The following is a 20,387-nucleotide window of genomic DNA, read 5'->3' as shown; positions in this document are numbered from 1 at the left end:
TCACTCCGTTACTTACTGCACTGAGAAAATATGCCAAGCAGAATCGGGTGAGAGTTGTTTTAGAGTGATTTCTATAAGGACAGGAGATGTGAAAAGGTAGATGGAGGTCTTCCCATTGAGTTCAGAATGGAACCCCTTGTTTTCTAAACTCCTTTTCAGAGAGGAGTCTAGGTGTTGCTGGATCCAGACTTAGACCCAGACTTGGTCAGCAGTTCATGTCTAAGAGACATAGAGGGTTAGGGAAAACAGGTAAGGGATTAATTATATGTGTTTATGACTAAAGGGTTATATGTGCACACGCGATTCTTTATATGGCTTGGCTAGGATTTCAAAGTTTCATGATTCTGCACCTTAAGCTGCTTACCCCCCTCCAGGGGCCTGGTGGTCAAGTTGCTCCAAAGTCTGCATCCTAGGTCTCTCCAAGGAAGCTCTTGGGCATCAGAGTTGGTAGAAATAAATAATTTGGGGGAGTACTATAGCAGCAGGGTCCACTTGAGCTGAGTGCCTTCACAGTGGTGCCGAGACAAGGATAGAAATCCATGGGATTTTATACCCTTCCAGACTATTTACCTGCCCCTCATGTGATGATTCAGTCCAGTAGTAATATTGGAGTCTGGGGCCTACTTGCTTCTCATTGGATTCTTTCAGTGTCTTCAGACAGGCCCTCGTTTGTTTAGCTGCAGATGTTATTGGTAGTCCGTAGCCACTTTGTGCTGGTCTTGAAAGTGTTATTCTGTCCAAATGGATCCTTTTTACCTCAACAAAGTGCAAAACAGGCCTTACCTGGCAGGTGTTCTTGATGGTCTGTAGCTTTGTGCTGGCCTTGAAGGTGCTTTTTTGCCCAAGTAAATTCTGTTTTTCTCAATAAGGTGCAAACCAGGCCTTATTATGCAGATAATGTTGATGGTTTGTAGCTGCTTTGTTTTCATTAAGTAGATAGAAATTTGGTAAATATGAGCAGAACTTTACAACATACATTTTAAAATTTCAGCAAATTTAGCTTATTAAGTAATGTAAAGCAGACACTATATGAAAAGTCACATGACCTTGTAATTCTAGGTGATTCATTGTCTTTAGTACGCATTTACTTAAGGTAAATGATTGATATGAAGGGCTCATCCAGTGATCTGTGAATAGTAAAAGATCATCATCATACAGCCAGCATTTTAGCAGAGAGAGCTCAAAGTAGGCTCATCCAGGCTGTCATATTTAGAGAATAAAGTGGTTGGCTCGTAATCAGTTTGCATACAGTGGGAAAAATACACACAAGACTCCTTGCACCCACACCTTGTGCATGTTCAGTGTACCGCTCTGCTTCCTCGTGGATTTCCTAAAAGGAGTTCCTGGCCCGGCTGCAGGTCAGGCCTTTACCTCCTTTGGAGTCTCTACCAAACTGCTGCTGGTTTGGCTGGAGGAGGTCGAGTGCATCCGCCACACAAGGAGAGAAGCCACCTGGCTCGTAAGACCGTCTGTGTTGGACATTGACTTAGTTCATCTGCCTCCATGCCTGGAAGAACACGTGATAGTGTGAGCTCTCCACATTTGAAGTTTAGGAGAAGAGAAATGAGACCTTGTCAGTGCCGTGACAATTTGTCTCACATTTGTGCTTAGGCACTGTAGGAGTTGGGTAGGAACAGAACTGGTTCTGATTTGCTGCTTCCCTTCTTGTGCCCTGATACCAGAGAAATAAAGCTGTTTATTTAGCATACCTATGTTAATTGCTATTGCTTCTGCTTCTGTTCCCTCCTGCAGGAGACATACACATCCTTCTGAAGCAGCTCGTGTTGTTTGGTTATGATGAGCAAGCTGGGACACTGCAGCAAGCCCTGGAAGAGGTTTTGCAGCTGATGGAGACCTCAATCCCAGAAATCTGGACTCCAGACCTGCAGCAGAGCTCTGTAAACCCGGTCTGTGCTCATCTGTAATACCTGCCTACTGTACAATGCCAAGTATTTAGCAGTATTCTGCATTCTCTAGCAAAGAGTCAGGAATCCTTCTCTGGCTTTCCAGATCTGCTTTTTTTCTGCAGAGGTCGAACAGATACTCTGTGCAGTACCTGCCAAGTCAGTACACTCTAGATGTGTACAACAAGTATAGCCTGCTATGTCCCCTGCACTGAGTGCCACACTGGACACGATGAGGTCTCATAAGGCTTGTGTTACCTTGTCCTGGTGGTGACTTCTTTTTGTAAGCTCTATCTTAAGCAATTTTTAGAACATAGGAACACTGTTTTCTTTTTTAGGCCTGATGGTTGAAGTGTTAGCATAGCTTTTATGACTTGGTGTTGTGAAGTGAAAAGCTACCAGACTGGCCAGCTTAGTCTGAACCAGTATATCATAAGTTTATTGCAAGGAGGGTTATGTCAGGCTTCTAAGCTTCCGCTTAATGCAGAATAAAGAAATGGCAAGGACTGCAGTTAATTCCCTTCCAAAACAAAAGTCTTTATAGGTAGTTTCTGAGCATTCATAATGAACAAAAGATATTCCCCAGTATCTTCTCCCTAACGACTGATTAACAAGTCTCTAAGGACAGATTAAAACTGCTCTATGTGACAGAGAACTGAGACTCTCAAACAAATTTTAAATATTGCTGACACTTGCATGAGAGTGGTCCTGCCAAGTCATGACAGTGCTGTGAATGAAGTAGGTGCAGGGGTGAGGATTCTGTGTCCAGAGAAAGCTGTCTGAAATCAGTTCTCTCTTTCTGCTTCTGTGTCAACTTTTCTGAGACATTACTGGGCTTTGATCACGTGTTCCTGGTCACTTAGTACTGTGAGGTCTCCTGCAGGCAGCTGCTTCTACTTTTGGAAACAAACAGCAGAGTTTTCTTTGTAGGATCCCTGCTCTTAGTCTTGCTTTGTGCAGGTTGAAACATGGGTATTGCTTCTTCACACAGGTCCTGGGACCCAATTCAACCTCAAACACCATTATGGCTGCCTATCAGCAGAAGAGGATGATGACTCCTGGTGTACAAGGTTAGTTGAGGCTCTGAGTTAGGTGCGGGTGTGAAATGTCAGTGAGATCAGTGGGTTTTGAGGGTTACCAAGCATTGATACCTGCCCAACAGTTGTAGCATTTATTCAGCTGTGGTAGTTTCTTGCTTTTCTTTATGATGCACCCTGCCATTTTGTGGCAAGTGAACAGCCATCCTAGCAAGGTTTTATTTCCTCTGAAGTTGTGTGCTGAAAGTACTGTCTGGATTGCGCTCCTGCCTTCCTGTGTGTGTGTTGTCTGTTTGTTGTAAGGGAATTGGAAATCCGATTTCTTAGGGAATATGTTAGATAATTCTGCTGGTAACCTACCTGCTGATTTTTTTCTACCTGGCTTTGGCAGCCGGGCCAGGCTACAGACTATCATGCTCCTTTGCTGTCTTCCCCACTAGTCCTACAGTCTCTTCCCCTACTAGTCTTGGAATTGCCTGGAGAAATCCTCTAATAAACCTCTAGATATGACCTGCCTATTGCCACTTGCCAGGGCTGGCTCCAGAGAAAACCTTGTGCCTCTTATTCACACAGAGTCAGCTGGCTGTTGTATATGATGTCCCAGTTCCTGGTGAACAAACACAGCTTTACTTTCTGCCACTGATTGTTGCGTTCTCATTATGAACAATAACACTTAATGGAGAGGGAACTTGATTTATCCCAGAGATTTAATTCTGTAAGCAGTTCTGCTGGAGGCAGTCTACTGTGCAGGCTGGTGATCAGTCACTAAAGGGAAACACTATGTGTCAGAGACTTCTGTGTCCTCTGATGTAAAGAAAACTAAGTAGTTGAGAGCTCCTGAAGAAACCATATTGCTATTACCCTCTGTTCTGACACTTATCCTGTTTTTCTTTCAGATCCAGAATTACTTATTCCACCAAAACTCAATAAAAATCTGCAGTGGAAACTGCATCTTCTCCAATAACTAGAAGCCAAGGAATCCCAAGGGACTCTGGACTGTAACTTTTCATATAATGTCATTACATCTTTATAGAACCATTGTTGTCCTGGCATTTCTGATACACTGTTCTTAAGGCTGTGCAAGTGAAGGGTCTCTCCCCAGATGCAGCCGTGACTGTGACCTGTATGGCATCACGGTCATGAGGACAGCTGCTCGCGTCCCACTGCAGAGGTGGTTTGTGAGGCTGGGGAGTGACAGGGTGTACAGCTCAGAATGCTGCTGGCTGAATCCAGCGTCTCCCACCACTGTTCCTTCCCTTCTGGATGAAGCAACCCCACCAGTGTTGTTTGCCCTATCACTCCCTCCTGTGGATGGTACCTGCCATGATGACAGGTCGGTCACATTTTAAGCTGTTCACCCTGGTTTAAGAGATCTCACCAGTAAGTCTGTATTAATAGTAATTTGTTGTAGTTGCTGAACAAATGAGTGGTGGTTTCTCTGTTGAAGCTGGATGTTGGTAACACCAGATAGTCATCAGAATCGTTTTGTTACCTCAGAGTGAACCCTGCAGTACCAACAGCTGTTATGTCCTGAAAGTCATTCACACCAGGGAGATCTTGGGTAAACATGAAAAAAGCAGGGGGGTGGCGAATGTCAGTGTAACACACTGCTGGGTAACACTGTCCTAATTATCTGAGTTTAAGATCAGCTAATGCTGCTGTATGGCACTGACAGATCAGCAGCCGTACCCTGATCATGCCTTGTGCTATTGCAGAACTGTTTCAGCTGGAAACCGATCTAACCTCATACCTGAGAATTAGGTTTTACTCCAGAATACTTATGTAATCTGACTCCAGAATTAATAGCAGCCATCCTGGGAGCAGAGAAAGGGGACAAGCTCTGCAGGTGGGGCTGAAAACCTTTTGGTAGCAGTCCACCTCTCCCTCTTTTAATTTTGGCCTGGCAGCTGCTGTACTCAATGCAAGCTATTTCAGTTAGGTGCTGTGGAAAAATGCCAGCACAAACAAGGCACTTTCTGTGTGTTGGAGGTATCTCACAACATAGCAATGGGCTGTGTTCTTATTGCACGGCATCAGCATGTCTCCAGTGCTTCAAATCATTGTTTTTGTGATACGAGAACTCCATCACATTGAGATGGCCATGTTGGCTTGCACTGTATGTGCCATGCTGCCTTGAGGGTTTGGAGTGTTAAAACAATCCTTTGTCAGTGTTTCATGAAGCATTGGAGTGATATTAATTCCTGCTGTTCTGAGTTATGTGGACTACACTGGGTGGTGTGGGGATGGCTTACACCTGTTGTCAAGTATTACACTGCAAAGAGATTCTCCCAAGAGTAAAGCCTTGAGATGGTAAAGCACATGAAAGGGTGTGCAGGGTAGGACTGTTGTACTGGACTATGGGTCTTCAAAATGGTAGCAGAACATAGTCCAAGATGAAATACAAAAGCCATCTTTCAGATCTGGAGAAAGGGGTGATGAGGGAGTCTGCGGTCCTCTCTAGGGTATGGGAGGGCTCTGGCCCTGGAACTGAGTTTCAACACTGACACCACTAATTCCTGACATTCCTAAATCTGATGCCAGGAAATGCTGAGGTCTTGCACAGTCTGATCTATTGTCTAGAGAGATATTCCCTTTTTAAAGAACCCAAGAAAAACTGCCAGCTTATTGAGGGCTCATGCTTGTGCCTACACACAGCAGTTCCTTTAATGTATGTATATAGGTACGTCTGCTTTTCTGTCATGGTGATGGTCAAAGCTGAAGACCTTCTGGTCTTAAACATGTTTTTCTGTTCTCCCATCAAGGTAACATCACTTAAATCTGTCATCCAGATGTAAGATCAGTCTTCTAAATCATTCACATTGTCATTGATCACTGGACTCCATTGTCTTCCCCTACCCCTCTCTCTCCTCAGTGAACTTTGACAAAGGAGTGGTAGAGCTGTAAGCAGCACCCAATGTCCATGAGCTTCTAGGGGGATGTCCTGCCTCCTGTTTCCTACTTCTGCAGTTGCTGAACCTCAGCTGCTTTTCAGCAGCAGCCAAGAGTCCGCTTTCCCTTAATTTCTACTAGGATGCTCTTTTGCTTTGTTAGTGATGCATGTCATCCTGAAAAATATTCTGCCTTTGCTGATGTCTTTACAGACACATTGAGTTTGCTATTCTGAGTTCTGTGGAGGTTCTTGCAAACAGATGCAGTTATCAGGAATCTAAGTATGGCATCAATATATAAATACTGAGTTAGCTTAAGAAATGTCCCAAATTTTGAGCAAATATGGCTGTATGGAAGACTGATTCTCATCAGAATAAGAAGTTTGTCACCTCTCTGCTAACTTCATTATATAAATAAATAAATAAATAAAAATCAAAAAACAACCCACAAGATATTTCAGGCACACAGTATCACAAAAATAATACACCTGCATCAGAAATCTCTTCATTACAGCAAGGGGTGGAAGGGAGGTCCTCTTGGAGTGAATCAGGTACCCTTTGTCAACGCTGGTCTTTCTAAGGCATCCAGTGTCTTCCTCAGAAGCACTTCTTAAAAATGCAGGAAGGACCACATTCTTCATATTCACTCCTGTGAACCCAGAGCCCCTGGAAAGAGTGGAGCGAGGCCAGAATAGACCCACCAATCCAGACAGAAGACATTCTTTGAGGGGACACTGCTGTGATTATGTTGTCATTGGGACACATCCTGGCCAGTTCCATCTGGAAGCGGTTGGCAAAGCCCTCCATCATAGTGCTGCCCCCGCACAGCAGGATATTCCCCACCATTTTCTTGTTGAGGTCCTCATCACACTTCTTGAGACAGTTGAGTGTCAGCTGCAAGAGCCCTGGCTGCTGTGAGCCAAATAACACTGGTTTGAAGAGCGCTTCAGCACAAAGGCATCTCTCCTTGCCTACAGTGATGAGGTGTCCATCAGGCAGCTCATAATCCATTCGTTGAGGCGAATTCAAGTCCCGTGTAAGGTCCAGAGAAGTGTAACAGCACTTCTCTTTGAGATCTTGTACGATGTTTAGCTGTTTTTCTGTAAATGTGTTTCCAGACTCATTTAGTAACTGCATGAGATAACGTGTGATGTCCAAGCCAGCATAATCTACCGTCCTAGTGATGCTACGTAAAATATAACCTTCATAGATGGGAACCACATGTGAAACTCCGTGGCCGCTTTCCACCACGAGAGCTGAGGTTTTTCCGTAAGAGTACATGGATAAATTGGACTGGTAGGCAATGTGGATGGCAGGCATGTAAAGTCCTTCAAACAGCATCTCAGCATATTTTCCCTTGTCAATGATGGAACACAGGGGAGGCACTGACACCAGAACAGCATGGTCCTCTGGCTGTATCTTCAACTCTGCCTGGAAAATACACTCCAAAGTATCTTGGACACAGTCCCAGTCCTCCACTATGCCATGTTTTATTGGGTTGGTGAATGTGAAGGGTACACTGCTGTTCCGAAGCCCTCTTCCAACAAAGGTTTCTTCTTGATTTCTCCCAGTCTCCCATATGGGCTTAGCAACCATAGATGAAACAAAGCAGGAAGGCCATGGTTCCCCTGCAAAGCCACACTTTAAATAACCAGTGCCAATGTCTAAAACTACTGCTTTAGTTTCCTTCCTGGCCTTGACACTACCCTTTGTTGCAGATACATGGCTGTCCGTTTCAGGTTTCAAATGACTTATGGCGGCTGCTGCCATTCTTGCAGCCTTATTCTGTCCAGCTGCGACTTCACACAGCAAGTGCTGGACGTGCTTCTTGGCAGCACTGCCCTGCCACCACTCCAGCTGGGGTCAGCACAAGCAGCTGACACGTGCCTGGAGCACGGCAGCGGTTCTACTGATGCCACTGACTTATGACATCATACACAGGCTTGCCCCTCAGAAACCAGTGCACCCCGTGCAAGCATATGACAAGTGTGACTTGGCTGCCCACCTATTGTATACAGGTGGACTGCAGGTGCTTGTGCTTCTCTTGGACCTGTTCCAAGAGGTACTAAAAAACATGACACCCACTCAGATGTGATGGGCCATGGGGCATGAACAGTGCATTTTAACTGTAAAGCTGCGTGGCTTCCATTCTGGCCTGCATCTGCCACATGAGGAAGACCATGGTTCTCCAGCATCTGCAACTGCTTTTGGTCCAAAACAGTGCCTGTTGCTAAGCATTAGCGCTACTTCAACTCTGGGGCCATGTGAAGCCCTGGTTTGACTGTTGAGTGAATCCCTAGACTGGCTGTGCTTTTGTCATTGTTTATCTGGCATTATTTTCAAGTTTTACTTTCTAAATTAAAGCATAATATTACTGGCGTCAGCAAAAACTAAAGCGTGACTCTTATATGAAATTAGGCCACGGCAAACCCCTCACCCTTAACTGTTGCCTTTTCCACCACAGGAACATCTTTGTTCTTTTTCCAGCAGCAACAGGTCACTATTGCCCCATCTGTGTGTGTAGTAACACACTGCTGCATGGGGGCACAGAAGGACACCCTTGTCCCACACAGTATCTTATCAAGAATTACAAGCAGCATTTTCCTTGTAAAACAAAAGCTCTGTGTGCTCTTTTACTGAAAGCCATTTCACCCAGAAGGCATCTTACTAAACAAGTCAAAGCTGGGTTTAGAATGAAATTGAACCCCACAAACCAGTTCTGAACCCAGGTTTTTATGACTGTTGCTCTGCTGCCTATCAGGGAGTTCATGTCTTGATGACAATTAAATACATCCTTGTACATGGAAGAAACAGGCTGCCCCTCTTAGAGCCCAAGTAGTGACTGCCCTGGCAAGGGGCAATGCCTGCTCCATAGCTAAAGAGAATTTCAGCAGCACCAAGATCTTAAAGCTATGCTGTGGCACAGTGCTGTGGGATGCTGTAGCTCATGCTGCTTCCCACTCCTTTGACAGCTTTACTGTCAGCCCCACCAGCCTCTACAACATTATCACTTAAGAGAAACTCCAGTTACAAGCAGAAGACCTCAATTTCATTGTTTCTTTCCTTTCTCAGTAGAAACCTACTCAGCTTCTGAATTAAAATAAATCCTTTCATTCAAACTAAATGCTTCTTACAGACTCCAGTTGTCATACAGATTAGCGTGGCAATACCACAACAAAGCTGCAAACACACCTATTAGAAAGTTAGTATGCAGCTGTTTCCAGGCCATTTTTTCCCACATTACATTTGTCATTCCAGTTAACAGAAAACATACACAGCCACTAACATTTTGAGGTCTTTGTTTTAGGCAAAAATCTGAAGACAGGTTGTAAGATGATTTCTTGCAAAGTCATTTTGGCCAATGTTTCCTGAGATGTTCCTTTAACTGTGGGATAGTGGACAGCTGTTGTTTGCAACGATGGCATCTGAGGGGCAATTTGAGAAGTTCAGAGACATGATCTTTCACCATCACTTTTCCCTTGCTTCTTACCATCTCCATCACTTCTGAAAAAAAAAAAAGAAAAAAAAAAGGAGAGACCAGAGGTATTGGGACCATGTAGCATGATGGAACACACAACACTGCAGAATCTCTGGATGCTGGTTCGCATGCACAGCATGGCATGACTGCATTCTAATCTAAACCAGTCACAAAATTCGGTTGACTTTTACTTAGTGCTATTCCCCAGTATCTGAAATTACATTAAACCTTTCTCTTATTACAATAGAATGTATGGCTTACAGATTTGTTTGGAAAAAAAGCCCAAAGCCAGAAGCCAAAAACAGGACTATGTGTTATGAAATCCCTTTTCTAATCATTACCTTGAGAGTTTAAGAAGTAGTCTGTAGTAAAAGAGTTCCAGTGCTTTTTTGTTTTCAGGGCTGGAGAATCAAAATCCTGGCTGATTACATGCAAATGCAGCTGACTGAAACAAATATGTAGATAAGAGAGAAGAATAATGTTAATGCTCAAAGTTCTGTTGCAGTAGTATCAGTTGCAAAGGTGACTCAGCAGAGCAGGACTGCCAGCCTTATGGGCCAGCCTGATCGTGTTTGACCCACAGTCCTGTGACAGAACAAACCCAGTCAGTCCTGGCAGCACTGTCTCATGCCAAGCATTTCACTTGGACAGTGAAGGTCACTACTCTGCATATTCCATTGGCCCCTGACTACAGTCTGTATTCCTGCTAGCTTCCAAAAAGGCAGAAACAGTGGTTTTAATAAAACAGAGGTTTAAATTTTGTAGAGTATGTGAATGGGACTGGATCAGTAATTCAAAGCTTCATCCAAGAACTGGAGAACAATTTAGGAACACTGACTGCAATACCCACAGGCATTTGGATGCTGCAAGATCTGGACTTATTTACACACAAAGCTCAAATCTTTGCCTAGCATCAGGCAGGACTCGATAGGCTTGAGATTCACTCTCCACTCGCAGACTGGTGCACTTGGCCATTGGCAGCACCGCCTCTTTCGCTGGGACCAGACCAGAGGTGTGCTGCAGCCCCAGCCACAGGCCTCTGCTGGGGGAACCCAACAGGCATCTCCCAGCAGCCCCAAGACACCTGCTTAGCCCATCTGCATGTACACAGCATTGTGTGCAGGGCCGCACCCAAAGGACTTGGACACCGAACCACTGGTAGTGTTAGGAGGATTAGTTGCTCTTTAGCAATGCCAGATGATGTTACAGATTTAGCTGCAAATCTGTATAACTGGAAGAAGGGGGTCTCCACCTGACGACACATATAGCTCTTACCTCATACTGGGGATAGCATGGTAACCCAGTCTGAACTCCAGACTCTCTTTGTCAGGGCACTGTTCAATCATTTTTTGCCCAACTGCATGCATATGTTCCAGGAGTTCAAGATGGTCCCTGGTGACTGACTTGAGGCTTGAAATGGGGTCCCATGGTAAGACAAGCCAGTGGTAACGTGCTTTGGGATATTTATCCTTGATGACTACAGTCTTTTCATCTTTGTAAACCTTGCAAAACAAATAACTAGATTATTTACTGATTGAAGGCTAAATATCTTAGTCCTATAAGCACTATATTTAGTGGATTTTGAGATGTTATCCATCTGCACAACCCATTGCGGTCACAGAAGTCCCTAAGCACATGTTATGTGTTGCTAGCGCAACTGGGACTGCCAGAAAAAAAAAGCCAGGAAAGATTACTAGATGGGAACAAATATCAAGCAGCAGAGCTTTCCACTTCAAGGAGGACTTCTCCCAGAACTAAGCTGGTCCAGAATATGTGTCCTCTTCCATACCATGCACCAGGCAGCTACAGAAAGATGTTCTAGCATCCCTCTTTATATACTCTCAGGAAAAAGCTTTTTGTTCTTACATAGCAATAAGTTAAGCTTTGCTACAGGTGGATACAAACTCTCTTGAAAATCACCTGGATTCAGATATCAGTGATGTCTGGGAAACTCTGCTTCTGTCAGGCTACATTCAAGCTCTGCAGTTACTGAAACAAAAGTCACAGCACTGTGCTCAATACAGAGCACGTACAAATGCACTGGACTGCCTCATCCTTTGCAGATTTCTGGAGAGAAACGCAAGTCTCAGAGGTGCTACACGTGGCGTGCTCAGCACTGCAGACCTCCGCCAGCAAAGACAAAAACATTCAAGTGTGAGCTATTCCAGTTCATGCTACCCAATGTGCTACTTACTAAGAACACTCACAAAAAGGACAGATTCCTGTCTATCATGCCCTTCTTCCCCTGTTTCCATTTTGCTTTGCCTTTTGCAACAATTTGATACAGCTGATGAAGAGAAACAGCAGCAAAACATGTGGAAGACAGGGAGGACAACCTGGCCCTGGCAATAAAAATCTGCCAGGTTCTGAGGCAGAACCTACATGCTGTGTCTCTGATCTTTTAGTAGCTAATCTATTGGTGAGAGATAGATGATGTCTTTGTCATCTTCGATAATTATTCTTGTATGTTTATATACAGAGCTGATCAGTCTTGCTCTACAGGAAGGAAGATTACAATTTTATCAGCACACAAATCACAGGACCGATTCTTTCAGCAGCAAGACTGGTGATGATGTCATATTTTTATTTACACACACTAGTGTCTGCATGTGCAGCCAGTGGGAATGGCATCATGATCAAGTATTTTCAAAGAAAGAAATACTGTCATTTATTTAATATTTGATTAAAAAACAAAGATAGGAGTTCTGTTGTTTGTGTGTTTAGTTCAGAACCACAACTAATAAAGCTCACATTAAGTCACAAACAGTTCTTTGTGTTCTAACATTCAAAGAACAACTGCAAATCCAGCTTATCTTTTAAGTCAAGAAAGCACTGTCTTGGAAAGTGTTATACGAAATTCTGCTTAAGGGATAAAGATTAAGCTTCATATTTTAAAAGTAAGCAAGTATTTCAATAGCTTTATCATTCCTCATAAAAAGCCTCATTTGAAACTGCCAGCATTTCCAGGGGAACAGGCATCCAGTGCTCCTAGAACTCTACAGAGTTCAACACTCTAGCCTTGAACTAATTAAAAAAAAAAAAAAAAATCAAGAAATAAGGACCTTCTGATCAGTTATCAAGGAAATTATTTTCAGCCTGAGGGTGATCATAACCTGAAGGGGTGCAGTGAGGCCATGGGATCCTCACCCTTAGAGACCACCTCAACTCAAACAAAGGCTGTGGCAGTCACACTGAGTTCAAGTGGTCAGACCTGGTGACCTCCAAAGGTCTTTTCCAACTGAAATTATTCAGTGATTTCAAGGACCAAGTATCCCAGGTGTCTGTGACATCCATCCTCCTGGACAGATACTCTTGCTGAGAAGTACAAAGGGAAAAACACATCTCTGATGTTAAAGTGGCCATGCAGCAGCCAGCCAGCAAAAACCCAAGCTCAATGGACACAAGCTTCAGGCCATACTCTGCCAGACACTGGAATACTGATGGAGAGCATTCTCCCTATTTTGGAGCTCAGCTAAAAAGCCTGTTTTTGAGGAGTTGTCTACATATTTTCCATAACTTAAAATGAAAGTAGGTTCTATGCAAGGATAGGGCAGATTCTCTCGGGGCTCTTAGAATACAAGAGTATGCGTATACACTTTAGCCATACATCTGTCAGATTTCTGCATCTTTCTTGTGAGCTCCCCAAAAGCAGACAGCAGATGACAAAAAAACAGCTCAAGGACAACCATTATGCAACCACAGGGAAAAAGAAGGAGGGTGGTACCTCTGGAGAATCTGCAAAAGAATAAAAGAAACCATCCAGGAAATTCCTGTTGGCACAAAGAAAAGGAGGAGGAGCCAGGGGTCACATCCTGCCAGTTGGCACAGAGTTGCAGTGAAGAGTTCGCTGTGAACCAGGAAACTGCGCCAGGCTTGGGGAGAAGGCAATGCTGACTGCTCAAAAACAGGAACCTCCACTGCTTGCTCAGCTTCAAACCACAGAGCCTCATTTTAGTTGTTTCCTCAAGGAACCAGAGCAACTGCACTGCTTGCCTGCTCTCCCAACAACCTTTTTGAAATCTGTTGGCTGAATTTGACAATGTAGAGAGCTCAAAGATAATTAAGATAATGACGTTCTGCAAAATCAGCATATTAATAGTAGAGACTCCCAAATTAATGCAACCACAGAGATGCAAGTACAATTTCGACCTTATGCAGTACTCCACTGGTTAATCAGACCATTAAAGTAAACTGCAGAAGGATGAAAGAAAGCTCATTTAACTTTGTCAGACAGGAACTACTGTAGAGTACAAGTGTAGAGCTCTCACCTGCATTTTTGGATCTTGCATGGAGCTCTTCAGACCCTGACTCCAGTGGCCTAAATGTTCCTAAAGCACACAAGGAAAAATATTTCAAAAGAGAATTAAGAAATCAATTATATGTTTTAAAGCATTCAGTTAAGTACTTTAGTTATTACACAACAGCACAATAATAGCTGAATCACAGCTAAATTACTTCCTTTCTATAAATGCCAACACACCTGCTCCAACTGCCCCCACAAAACTACTTTTGAAAACTTTTAACAAGATGCTGTTAAGATTCAAAGTTCAGTCTTTGAAATGTTGGAAATTTAACAACAGGGAGTTCTGGATCTGTTTGAATTTAATAATTTGCACACAAATGTTGTGGCACACTCCTTGATTACTATTAATGACATATTATTTTACAAAAAGACCCTCTGCTTCATGGATCACAAAGGCCAAAGGAATTACAAGGATCTTTGTTAACTGTCCTATCATGCTGCTCTGCATAGAACAAAAAAGTGGTTGTGGTGTGTGGCCCTACTCTTAGATGTATTTATTTGTTTATATTGTGCAAGAAGTGGCTTGCACAAAAAACAAGAAAGGCACGTGAAGATCAAGCCAACACTAGCAGATATCTCTTAACTTGGTTACCAAACACCTAATAGAAAGTGGAATAAGTGTACTTTTTTCAAAGCAGATAATGTTTTATCTGCTTGGATCACTTTACAAGCTTTATCAACAATTATCTTCATCATATTCTTATAGAGGAAGATGTTCAAACATTATTATAGTGCTGACAGAGGAACAGTGTGAATCATCCTGTCTCCCCCCTCATACCACCACAAATCTGGCCCTAATATAACTAGCTTGAGTTAACAAATGAAGTAAGTGGTCAACCCGCCACAACCTGGGACTGAAATTTTGTCCTGAGCCATTTAATTTCTGTGCCTTCTCTTCCAGGAACTGCACTGTTACAGTTCCAGATGCATTAAGCAGTCTTCTATTTTGTCCATGTCATCAGGGACTAAAAACTCCCTTTCCAAAGATTTTGGCTGGTAACATTCATTAACGTAAACATGGTTCTACCACAACGAATGACCAAACCAGGAGGGGGAAAAAAAGCAATTAAAAAGAAAAAAAAGGTCAAGTTACTCCATTCTATGTGCATAAGCTTTTAGATAACCACTGCTCTATTTCTAACAAAGCAGATTTCATCTCAAAAGGCAGCACAGTATTCCTGTGTGAATCCAGGTAAACTGAGTTCACATGGACTGTCCTTCTAAGCAGAAACTGTAACAAGAACCAGAGATTAAATCCTCACTTGCTACAAACAAGCTCCTTCACACCCACCCACCCCCAGCTCAGGCCAGAATGGGTCCCAGGTAACTTTCTCAGGTTATTTCAGGAGCAGAGCCTTTGCCACAGCAGACATCAGCTCACATGCTCTGAATACTCTCAGGATTTGTGTTCACCTGAGATGCTTCTCCATCAGTAGTACCCACAAAAGTAAACAACAAAAGCCCTAATGAAGGAGACAACCCCAGGAGGAAAAGCACAAGTACTATTACTGATGTACTTGCCTTTTTGGTCGAAGTTCCTTCATGTGGAGACACACCAGTATTGCTTAGTTTGGGATTTGCAGAACTGCCTCGTGTATCCACCACCTCCACCTTCATTGTTTTCCTGGGCACAAGCTCTACATCGTCATTCTCACAGGAGTCCTCACGTGGCGTCTTCTTGGTTTTTATGTTCTCTTCTGCTTCTGTAACAATTTTCCCTGACTCTTCAGCAAATTGCACCATGAAGGGGTAAAGTTTATTCACAATGTGAAGAACTTGGCCTGGCTTCATTTTTACCTCTTCATCTTTGCCAATATCCACAAGATCAACACTAGTTGGGTTAACTCCTATCTTTGGTAGGGAGAAAAAGGGAAAAAAAATAGCAAATGGTGTTGTAACTGGAATCACCAACCACTGCCCCATTGTCCTGGAGTATCAGGACCCTGTAAAGCAAATGTGTTTTGTATTCACAGCACTCCCTGCCCACATCAGCCCACTCTAGAGGATCAGGGAGGTCCAATGCTGGAGACACCTCCATACAGCCCAGTATGGCAATCACAGCTGTCAGTGCACAACCCTCAGGGGCACGGTGCCACAGGGACCCCACAGCTCTGCACCAGCTGGCTACACAGTTACAGCGAGACCTATGCCACGTGCTCAAAAACAAACAAACAAACAAACAAACAAACAAAACAACCCTATTAAAAAACTGTTAAAATAATAACAGCTTTAGTAACAATTATTTCTGAAGAGTATGAGTAGTTTTAACTAATTATTTCGGTCCAATCATCCCCAGAAAATTCCTGTTTTCAAATGAGTTTATCTTTCTTCTCCTTTTTCCTACATTTTGTTTTCTGTTCCTACCAAATGCCATCTCATCAACACATTTGCCTTCAATTACACAAGCACACTCTTGTGGCTCATTTCAAGAGAGAACAGCGTTCAGGCTCAAAACCACTGGCTCACCAAGCATAGTCCACTGCTAACACTTGCAACCCACTCCCTCCTGCACAGTAGAAAAACAAAAAAATAAAAATAAATAAATAAATACATACATAAAACCTCAGGAAGAAAGTATCTCTGAGCCCCTAGAAGAGTCCACTTCACAAGGATCAGCTCCTTGCTCCTGTCTTTTCCTCCTTTGCCAAGGCAAATGTGATAAGCCTTCTCCAGCCCAGAGAAGACTGTGTTCAAACATGGTGACAACACTTTCCTGTTCCCTCAAGAGAGGATAAACCTCTCTGTCTACCTCAGCTTATGCGAAGTAGTATATATACCAGCTTACCTGTATTTTAATGCCCTTATTTTCATTTTGGGTCTTAAACGAAACCAACTTTACTATTTATTCTGTACTAGCAGAAAATTAGGACAGCAAGGTCAAATTTTTACCTGCCTCTCATTTCATCACTTTATGAAACTATGCAACTCTAAAATGATTTTCCTCTCAAAACACTGTTTAAAGACTGAGAAGTCACCTGAACTTTAGATGATAATTGAAAAGCAATACCTCTTCCTGTGTCTCAGGCATACTTAGTAACACAAAGTGGCCTGGGCTACCTAGAGTGACTGCTTGATAGATGGATTTTGCCTGATCAAGAGGGTGACCCTAGGGAAATCAGGAGTCTCCAACTTCACCAAATGCTTTTGCTTAACGTTTATGCATGAAACAAGCTTTAGGAAACCAGCTCTTCCCTGAAACTGATAAACTCTGTCGCAGAATGTTCCTATAGCTTTGTCGCTGCGATACCTGCCTGTTTCACAAGATGGTACTGTGCCTCTCATTGCTTGGCATTCACTACGATGAAGCACCTGCCTGATTCCATCCAGAATCTCATCAGTCCACAGTTCACTCATGTCAAGTACAATACACACCCTCCAATATACGATCAAACAACTGAGCACTGGAACCCTGTGATGCACACATACCACCTGGGAAGCAACTCTAGAGCAGGCAGTGAAAACATGCTCACATCCACCACCAGAAAATATTCCCAGCCCTGAGATTCCAGTAACATGGCACTCAAATTGCAGCTAAGGCTGATTTCTGTGAAAAACTGTCTGAGACATCTTTGCTGGATTCACCAGATACTGGTGGGGTTTGTGTGCTTACTGAGCACTGGGGCTGTTTTGACAGAAGACATTCCTCCTCAGTAGACAGAACACACTGATGTGCTGTCCACACACGCTGATGCTGCGGGCATACACACATGCCCCAGCACCTGAAGACAGAGCATGTTCCCTTCATATTATCTCTGCTGTACTGGTCCTCATGAGAGTAGGCCTACATCCATCCAGTTAGTACATGAGGATGCCTGCAGTGCTGCCTCACGTCCTGTCACTTCCCAGAGGTGACCACACCTTTGGCTCTATCAGACATCGAAACAAAAACCTTCCACAACTGCCCCATCCCATTAACACAAGAACCAGTTCGACCTTAAGTGAAGGGCTGCCTCAGCTCAGACATTTAAGGCAGGATGGCAAGTTTAGGGGAAGACCTCCAGAATCTCCCAAACATAGTGCCTGGAAAAATAGACTGAGGATTCACAACAGTGTGCCCTGATGCTGAAAGTCTTCTCTGTCTGAGACTGGAGAATATTTGTAAAGAATAGTGCAGTCTTTACACTGAGGTACACATACACGAAAAAGACAGATCCCTTCTGAGGACCATTCACTGTGCTCTCCTTCGTCATAAAACAGCTTCAGGCCTTTCAGTCCTGCTGATCAGAATCATCACTTGTGGCATTTGTGGAGTTTAAGTACAACCACCATCCCAGTAAGTATGAGAAATATTGTACATTTAAAAACATACCTGCTTAACTGTGACATAACCCTTGTTACAGTCTGCTTTTAACTGAACTGGAAAGAAAGAAAGAAAGAAAGAACAAAGTGTCACAGAACAGTATAAATACAAAGGCCAGAACTCTGCTGAACCACCCCTTGCAGAAAACGCTCCTGTATTTTAAGACCTGCTACCTTCTGAGGCTGATCTGTACACAAAGAATACTTCCACCTCATCCTCTGTTTCCAGGACCACAGGTAAAACAGAACCAACTCATACACTGAGTCACACCTGAGTATTTCACATCACGGATCAGCAAAATTGCTTCAGAATAAAGGTGAAATCTGTGGAAGTTTTTGCTATTCTCATCAGCCCTCACCAGGCATGGAACAGGACTGCGTCCAGAGGGAAGAAAGATAAGGTGCAGAAGATGCAAAGGGGAGTACTTTATAGATCACAGATAGTTTTATATCTTCTCCCAGTGCATCTTTAAAATAACAAGTCATACTAAAAATCAGCTGGTGGAAGAGTAGGAAAACGAAGTGTCACTCACAAAGAGTGCAGGCAGTGGAACGTAACTGTGGGCCTGGGGATTCATGTTATGGTTCAATGCCTTAGTTTACTACAGTAAACTTCCTATTACATGTCTCCTCTGATTTTTTAGGACCTAGAGATCTCCATAAGTGCTTATTAAAAAAGCTTGATGACTTCAAGAATTGGGCAACACTAGGGACCATGCAGAGAAAGGAGACCATACGGCAGTGACTGTAAAAGCAAGCATATGGAACACCTGCTTAGATTTCAAGGAAAAACTTTGATTTCCCATTTAGACCCTGCTCAAAGCAGTCTTAAGAATTAGGCCAAAACACTGGTTTGTTACCTTCACTGTAATTTAGCCAAACAGAAGAATGATGATTACTCATAAACAAGAGTGCTGTATTTCTGTCTCACTCTCTTCACAAGTTTGGCTGCTGCTCCATGTAGAAAGCGGGATTTGAGCTAAACCTTACCTTGCTGCCGTGAACACTTCTTATCCGTTATCCCAGTCTCTGGCCCACGTCCAATTACCACTGCTTCCAAGTGTGGCAGTTTCACACGCTGACTGCATTTCTCTTTCCCCACGAGCCAGCATACACGCATCACTGTGCTATACAGCAAAACAAACAGTATGTTACTATAATGCAGCTTCCCAATGGGTCACCTTCCTGTGGAACGGGGTCCAGGAATTCTGCTGTCAGCCCATTCATTAGCTGAGTCACTTCTGCTAACTAGGTTCATGTTTCTGAAATTCAAGGCAAAGCATATCATTAACACTAGCATAATCTAAGAGCAAGTTGCAGTTTAAAAGGTAATGCTAGTTTCCTTTCTTCTACATATACCATATGTTCTCACATCCACGGATGATGTGTAGGAAAAATCAATTGGACCAACAGTTGCAACTGACAGAAAAGCCTTCCCACAAAACTGGTTTGTTTGCCACTGAATAGGAGTTGATCTGAGAGATTAACTCACACACCAACACAAAGAAAGCAGCAGAAGGCAGAGAGGGCAAAAGAGGCGGACAGCTTCATTTGGCAGCAATCTGCAGACGGACCATGCTATGAAACTGGACACTCAACTTTACACAAATTTGACCCGGACAGCAAAGATCCCACACCCTCCTCCCTGCCTGGTGCTGGGTGCTGAGTGCTCTTCCTCCCAGCTCTGTGGTGTGGAAAGCAACTCTCCGTCCCAGTGCACCGCCAGCACTGTCACACACTCAGAAACGTGAGGCGGGCGGTGAGGCCCAGCCCGCCGCACGTCCCGGCCGGGCCGCCGGTCAGGCCGGGCCCCTCCGGTGCTCACTGTACACCCCGCCTGGGGGAGCCGCCATTACCCTCGGTGCCCGACCACCCGGGGCGGGGGCTGGCGCAAAGCCACGGCCGCCAGCACCGCGCAGCCGATGCGGACGCGAGGGATCCCCCGCGGGCGGTCGAGCGCTCTCCGGGCCCGTTGGGCCCCAGGAACGAAGGGGCGCCGGGGCCCGTCCCCATGGCAACGCCGCCCCCCGCCTCACCGCGCGCGCTGCCGCCGGCGCCGCGGCCGGGCCAGCCAACCGGCTGCTGCAGCGTATCCCCGCGCGGCCCGGCGCACGCGCACCGAGCCCGCGCGCGGCGCAGCGGGAGCCGCGGCTCGGCGCAGGCGCCATGTGCGGAGCGGGGGCCGGGCGGCCCGCGCGGTAACCCCGCCCCGGCGGTGACCAGGCCCGCGGGGCGATGGGGAGCGGGGGCCGGAAAGGCGGCGGACAGGCTGCCTGCCGCGTACCCGCCTGCAGCTCGGTGCCTCCCCGCGCGGAACGGCCTCGCGCCGGCAGCGCGGGGCGTGGGAAGCGGCGCGGGTAGGGCCTGTCAGGCTCACACGCGTAGCCGGACGCAGCAGCGACTGCTCCGCGACACGCAGGCGGCGCAGCCGGAGCCACACGGTGCCCTGGCGCCCGCCCACCGCCTCCGCCCGCTGCG

General features: G+C 44.8%; 3 protein-coding genes across 6 annotated transcripts in view; 1 reads left to right on the top strand and 2 right to left on the bottom strand.

The window, feature by feature from the left end:
- ELP1 (elongator acetyltransferase complex subunit 1) overlaps positions 1-8,725 on the top strand; it is a 38,385-nt gene extending 29,660 nt beyond the window's left edge. The window contains exons 34-36 of the mRNA XM_065657800.1: positions 1,753-1,907; positions 2,896-2,974; positions 3,838-8,725. Of these exons, the coding sequence (XP_065513872.1) occupies positions 1,753-1,907; positions 2,896-2,974; positions 3,838-3,905 (302 nt within the window). The 3' untranslated portion in view covers positions 3,906-8,725. The remainder of the gene's footprint in view (positions 1-1,752; positions 1,908-2,895; positions 2,975-3,837) is intronic.
- LOC136002596 (actin-like protein 7A) lies at positions 6,188-7,735 on the bottom strand. The gene has a single exon (XM_065657801.1). The coding sequence runs from the start codon at positions 7,597-7,599 to the stop codon at positions 6,427-6,429; it is 1,173 nt and encodes a 390-aa protein (XP_065513873.1). The 5' UTR covers positions 7,600-7,735; the 3' UTR covers positions 6,188-6,426.
- On the bottom strand, positions 8,357-20,372 carry APTX (aprataxin). 4 transcript variants are annotated; one of them, XM_065657805.1, is made up of 8 exons: positions 20,194-20,372; positions 18,900-19,036; positions 17,920-17,966; positions 15,132-15,461; positions 13,576-13,635; positions 10,583-10,809; positions 9,649-9,752; positions 8,357-9,330 (listed from the first exon to the last, which is right to left on the bottom strand). In XM_065657805.1, the coding sequence occupies exons 2-8, from the start codon at positions 19,027-19,029 to the stop codon at positions 9,179-9,181; spliced, it is 1,050 nt and encodes a 349-aa protein (XP_065513877.1). In that variant the 5' UTR covers positions 19,030-19,036; positions 20,194-20,372; the 3' UTR covers positions 8,357-9,178. The 4 variants fall into 4 exon arrangements, with proteins under 4 accessions (XP_065513877.1, XP_065513876.1, XP_065513874.1 ...); XM_065657804.1 differs by lacking the exon at positions 20,194-20,372 and adding an exon at positions 19,946-20,011 and having other exon boundaries at positions 8,357-9,333; XM_065657802.1 differs by having other exon boundaries at positions 8,358-9,333.
- Positions 20,373-20,387: the final 15 nt, after the last annotated feature.

This window comes from Caloenas nicobarica, chromosome Z (genome assembly GCF_036013445.1).
Source record: "Caloenas nicobarica isolate bCalNic1 chromosome Z, bCalNic1.hap1, whole genome shotgun sequence".
NCBI lineage: Eukaryota > Metazoa > Chordata > Aves > Columbiformes > Columbidae > Caloenas > Caloenas nicobarica.
This window is presented reverse-complemented; position numbering and strand designations above follow the sequence as displayed.

Excerpts from the sequence above, each read along its gene's own strand:
- LOC136002596 (XM_065657801.1), bottom strand. The coding sequence starts at position 7,599 with ATGGCAGCAGCCGCCATAAGTCATTTGAAACCTGAAACGGACAGCCAT.
- APTX (XM_065657802.1), bottom strand. The coding sequence starts at position 19,029 with ATGCGTGTATGCTGGCTCGTGGGGAAAGAGAAATGCAGTCAGCGTGTG. Across the intron at positions 17,967-18,899 it reads GAAGTGTTCACGGCAGCAAG|TTCAGTTAAAAGCAGACTGT; the intron begins GTAAGGTTTAGC and ends CTTTCTTTCCAG. Across the intron at positions 13,636-15,131 it reads AAGGAACTTCGACCAAAAAG|GAACATTTAGGCCACTGGAG; the intron begins GCAAGTACATCA and ends TGTGTGCTTTAG.